Source organism: Acyrthosiphon pisum, unplaced genomic scaffold, assembly GCF_005508785.2.
Source record: "Acyrthosiphon pisum isolate AL4f unplaced genomic scaffold, pea_aphid_22Mar2018_4r6ur Scaffold_20714;HRSCAF=21913, whole genome shotgun sequence".
NCBI classification, from domain to species: Eukaryota; Metazoa; Arthropoda; class Insecta; order Hemiptera; family Aphididae; genus Acyrthosiphon; species Acyrthosiphon pisum.
Window position 1 is genome coordinate 19,289 of NW_021770103.1, and position 6,074 is coordinate 25,362.

A 6,074-nucleotide genomic window follows, 5' to 3' on the forward strand; every position below is an offset into this window, starting at 1 on the left:
ACAATATAGTTCCAGCAATTGCCAGATTAAAACAATAAAAACTAAAAGGCATGATAAAGAATCCGAACAGTTATCAAATAACAGGAGACTCTCAGTATAAAAAAAAATATATTTAACTATATAATATAAACACATAATTACACTAATAATATCAAATCAAGACGTCGCACAACACGCTCAAACTTAGATAACATTTTTTCTTTTCCTTTTTAAGTACCTAATTTCGTAATACACACATAAATTATAGATTCTAAGATGGAAAATATATATCAATTACGCATTAGTATAATTAAATCGATTTAAGTTTATGTATAAATGAGTATTTAGTATAAATACGAAATATTATATAACTAGTATATGAGAATTACAGAATAACATTAACAAATACTAATAACCTACTTTAAGTTACTTACCTAAGTACTAAAATACATCTAACCTAATTTAAGTTAACATAAGCAAAAAATAAATGTTAAAACAAATGAATGCAAAAAAAAAAAATGTCGAATAATTAACCTAATTTAAGTTAATATAAAAAAATAAATAAATGTTAAAGCAAGTAAATGCATAAATAAAGATGTAAAATAATTAATATACTAACATATATTTGATATAAGAAGAAGAAAAAAAAATGACTAATTACAAAATTAAACAGTTTTCAAAGATCACTATATATTATAATGATGTTTTTTTTATTTTTTTTATATATATTATACTTTACTTTCTATACAGCTGTTAAATACAAACAATTTTGTTACATTAACTTTTTTTTAATATTACTTGTTCATATATTTATATTCTTATAAAAATTCATATTTTATTTCAATTTTTAAGGTTTTAAAATATTATTATTATTTAAAAAAAATATAATTTAAACTTTTATTTTTTTCATTACATGCTTGTACTGTTATACAATTTTATAATTATTACTCTTTTGTTAAATTTGTATAAATTCTAAGAAATGTAAGAATTATTTAAAAAAAAAAACATGTTACCTAATTATATTAGGTATTATATTATATTCACTAGAACTATTTTTCATTATTTCACAAAAATCCAAACAGTAGGTATAAAAATAATATATAAGCAATGTCTATTGTATATAAAAAAAAAGATATATAATTAATATCATTGTATACAATATATATTGGATATATATGTATTTAATAGACGTTGCAATTTTAATAACCAATCAATATTTTTTAATATTTATCAGATATTTAAACATATTTAGAGGATATTCTACGCATATTGATAATCTGATGTTTGATTTAAGATATCCAAAGGATTATCATTTACTGTTCATAATGCATAATATTAATGTATATCTCTTGTTTATTAATAAATTTGCCATGGACTTATTTTAGATGTTATACAGATATAGATATTTCATAATAGATATACAAGAAATATACACCGAATATGAGCCGGCGCAAATTGGACCCAGCCCATGTACACGCCACACGCAGCACACGCGTGGACTATTTTGTAGAACGTTGATTGAGACGGAGTGGCGCATATTAAACCTATCCCACGGCCAGTACAGTTCCAGCCTGTGTTCGCATAGGTAAGAGCCGGCGCAAATTGGACACAGCCCATGTACACGCCACACGCAGCACACGCGTGGACTATTTTGTAGAACGTTGATTGAGACGGAGTGGCGCATATTAAACCTATCCCACGGCCAGTACAGTTCCAGCCTGTGTTCGCATGGGTAAAGAGCCGGCGCAAATTGGACCCAGCCCATGTACACGCCACGCGCAGCACACGTGTGACCGAAACCCAGTCCAAGTCCACGTTTTTTAATAGTAACGCATATTTAACTCAGCCCACGCCCATGCCTTACCCATACCCATTACCCTACATATACCAAAATCTCCATCATTTCTCTCAGTATAGCTCATAAGATGACAGCAAGCCAGCAGCAACTTCTTCTCGATTTAGAATCTGAATCTGAGGACGATGAAAGGTATATAGTTTCACACCTACTCGGCAAAAAAAGAAAAAAAAGTAAAACGAATGAATATTTACGAAAAAGAGAGAGTCATGGAGAGTTTAAGTTATCCAGTGAAGTTCCAGATAGTGTGTTCAAAGAGTCGTTTAGATTAAACAGAAAACAGTTTGGTGAAGTTCATGAATTAATTAAAATGGATATCACTGGTCAAGAGTGCAATGCACAAAAATCTATTGGAAGTGAAGAAAAACTAGCAGTATGCCCGAGGTAAGCGTTTAATACCACGATTACATTTGATGGTTACTAATAATTATGACTGGCGATAAGTTAGTGTTTTGAAATAAATCGTAAGCGATCATGTACGGTTTCAAGAATCTAATAGTATATTTGGTTTTTGTTTTTATCTGTTTTATGTACTTTTAATAAAAATAAGAAAATTTATTTTGCATTTCTTGACAATTTTTAGGTTTTAGGTTATTTTCTTAATTTTTTAGAACATTTTACAGTTTTGTAGCATTTTTAAAGATTTTGGATACGAAATTTGAAACTTTATTTTAAGATTTTTATATAAATATAACAAATTACAAAGTAGGTACTCGTAATTCACCAGTTTTCGACAAAATCAATTTTTTTATTTGGCTGTTACTTTAAAACTAAAAACGAAAAAAAATGTAAAGAAAAATGTTTTTTTTTTGTAAAATATTATTATTATATTATTATATTATTCAATTACACCATGTTTTAACAAATCATAAAATGTTCTTGAAGAATCGAAGTTGAATTCGATGCAGAAAAAAATTCAGGGTATCCTTGCGTTAAGGCACAAGATAATGAACTAGTAGGCTGGGGTGTTATTGAAATAGCACGTTGTGTGTTCATCTGATAAGTTTGGTTAACTTCACGTTTGTCTGTGATTTCATCCTCAGCTTTATCTTCGGCATCAGAAACAGCTTGAAACAAATTTCTTCTGACTTCTCTTTGGTATTTTGTTGGAAGACCTTTAGTGATGTTGTACATAGACATAAAAAACTGATACAAAGCATCATTTTTTAATTCTTCTTGCTTTTGTGTTTCTGCAACAAGACTCTGACGTAATTCATCATCCCTCTTTTTTGCTCTCTTGTCACTTTCCTCAATAAACTTTCGCATAACAGGATCATTAGAAATCGTGGATTTTTTAAATCTTTTACGGGTGACATTTTCAGAAGGTTCGGTTGGTTCGCCATTTGTTGCTTCAATTCTGGGTTCATCAGATGGTGGAATATCAAACTTTTCCAACTGACTTTCTTCACAGGGTAAAGTGGCCAATTGACTTTCTTCAAGGGGTGAAGTGGGATTTCCAACAGTATTTCTGTTTTTCATAAAAGGTTGGAGAAACTCCATTTGTTTTTGGTACGTCCATAGCCTAACATGTGTTGCCTGTTGCCCACTTTTTTTTTGTTGTCTCCGAAGAGCTTCTCTATGACATTCTCTTAGCTTTCGCCATTGATCCTTAGCAGCTTGGGCTGTAATTAAAAATAGTCGTATAAAATAAAATACAAATTCAATCGTCAATTATAAAAAAATAAACAAAAAAACACACATCATTGTAAAATCAATACATTTATCACTCCGTTTAGAAACTATATCATTTTTTTTCATACTTTTTTAGGTATTTGGCCACTGGTGACATGTTTAAAACTATAGCATTAAGCTATAGATTGGGGGAGAGAACAATATCAAATATTGTAAATGAAGTATGTGCAGCTCTGTGGCATCGTTTACAACCCTTCTACATACCTGCACCAACAGTGGAAACTTGGAAAAATATTGCCTTGGATTATGAGAGAAAATGGCAGTTTTATAACTGTTTGGGTGCAGTTGATGGAAAACATATCGCCATTCGGAAACCACTTCTTAGTGGGTCTTCTTTCTACAACTATAAGCAATATTTTTCCATTGTTTTGATGGCGACTGTGGATGCAAATTATCGTTTTACAACTATAAATGTGGGTTCTATGGGTAGGTTTAGCGATGGAAACATTTTCGCCAATTCCTCGTTAGGGAAAATGCTAAACAGTGGGTCTTTACAATTGCCCGAACCAAAACCGTTACCCGGGCAAAATACAGGAACACCGTATGTCTTTGTCGGAGACGAAGCATTTCCTTTAATGCCAAATTTAATGCGTCCATATCCTAGAGCGAGAGTGACTGGCAATTATGAAAACAAGGTTTTTAATTATCGATTATCCCGAGCAAGACAAACAGTAGAAAGTAGCTTTGGAATATTAACAGCAAGATTTCGTGTGTACAAAAGACCTTTTGAATGCAAATTGGACACCATAGATAAAGTAGTGTTGGCCACAATTGTGCTTCATAATTATTTGAGAACTGATATTCTTTCAAATTCCAGTATACAGGACGAAGATGATGAAATAGCATACAGCTTTGATGAAAGTAATTTTAGTTCATTAGCACCAAATCGAAGTCGAAGCTCTAATGAAGCATTTTCAATTCGACAAAACTTCACTGAATGTTTTAATTCTAACTACGGATCTGTTGACTGGCAAAGAAGAGCAGTACAAAGGGGACAGTTTTGAATAAAAAATATGTAAATTAAGATGTCATTATTTAAGAATATTTAAATTAGGATGTTATTAATTAATAATATATAAATTAAGATCTTGTTAATTAAAAATGTTGTTGATACAATACAAAATGTAATTTACTACAATGTAATATAAAAATAAATTAGGTACATGTAAAATCGAAAAAATAATATTGTTTAATATTATAAATAAAAAATAAAAATAATAAACTGTGATGCCACGCTAAATCTTAAAATTATTATCTTTATACATACTTGTTAAATATTTAAATACTTTTTCTGTATTTTAAATACATATTATTATATTTTGTTTTTAAAAATATTAAATACAAAATTTTCAAACAAGATATTATTATTTACTATTTAGTTTCGTTTATCGATTATGAAGAAATATTGCTTATCGTCGATGAAAAGACATGACGATTAAAAATAATATTTTCCGTATATCGTATATCTATTTGGCTATTTATAGTTCATAGACCCATAGTATCATAGCACAACGACACCACGAATCCCAGTCTCACACACACACACACACTCCGTCACTCCGCACTCGTTAATCGTTATTCGTTAATATTTTTCGTTAATAATCGTCAAAAGTTATTTTATTACGTATTGTTTCTTAAATGAAATAAATTTTAAAATTATTATTATATATTATTTCTACAAAATATTACAAACAAGATTACTCACCTGATGGTATTTCTGACGTATTTAATTCTTTAGCTATCTTATCCCACAAATCATCTTTCAGTTTTGATCTCATATAATCTTCATGAGAAGTATCATACAAAACAGGAAAGCCTCTAACAATTTCAATTAATTTTTCCATCTTAAAAAATATAGGAAATATAGGAAAATATATATTAATATAATATTATATTATAATATAATCCAAATATAGGAACCCACGATCCACGAAACTGTGTTGAAAGCACAACTTTACCCATGCGAACACAGGCTGGAACTGTACTGGCCGTGGGATAGGTTTAATATGCGCCACTCCGTCTGAATCAACGTTCTACAAAATAGTCCACGCGTGTGCTGCGCGTGGCGTGTACATGGGCTGGGTCCAATTTGCGCCGGCTCTGACTGTCCGAATAACTTATGACTACCAACAATACATTTATTTCTACTAATTATTTCTCCTATAATCCAATAGCAACCATTTATAAACAACAAATTATGTATTATACAAACATAAATTATGTATAATAATACTTACCAAGACTCCAAACTAAGAAATGCATGTCATGATAACTGATATGGTACAAAATATTATTTACAAAGAGTGTCCACGTTAATATCCCATGCACAGATGTACCTATATTGCCTATATACTATGCCGTGTAACAAATTTGTTATCACAGAATAATTCTTTTAATGCTCCCTCACTTCTTTCGTTAGTCAATTTCAAAGTTCCTTCTCGCGCTACTATAGATAGGTACCTACCATGATCCTTTCATAGTTTCTGCGCACATAATCCGTTAGATTATTATTTATTACTGTATAATTTATAATTTCAAATTTCAATTA

The 6,074-nt window shown here is 30.0% G+C and overlaps 1 protein-coding gene across 1 annotated transcript; it reads right to left on the reverse strand.

The window, feature by feature from the left end:
* Positions 1 to 2,692: 2,692 nt before the first annotated feature.
* On the reverse strand, positions 2,693 to 6,068 carry LOC100572797. The gene is made up of 3 exons (XM_003243351.4): positions 5,451 to 6,068; positions 5,232 to 5,370; positions 2,693 to 3,456 (listed from the first exon to the last, which is right to left on the reverse strand). The coding sequence occupies exons 2-3, from the start codon at positions 5,368 to 5,370 to the stop codon at positions 2,693 to 2,695; spliced, it is 903 nt and encodes a 300-aa protein (XP_003243399.1). The 5' UTR covers positions 5,451 to 6,068.
* Positions 6,069 to 6,074: the final 6 nt, after the last annotated feature.

Bases quoted from the DNA above. Each gene is read 5' to 3' on its own strand.
- LOC100572797 (XM_003243351.4), bottom strand. From the start codon at position 5,370: ATGGAAAAATTAATTGAAATTGTTAGAGGCTTTCCTGTTTTGTATGAT. The intron at 3,457-5,231 runs GTGAGTAATCTT...TTTTAATTACAG, and splicing joins TACGTCAGAAATACCATCAG to CCCAAGCTGCTAAGGATCAA.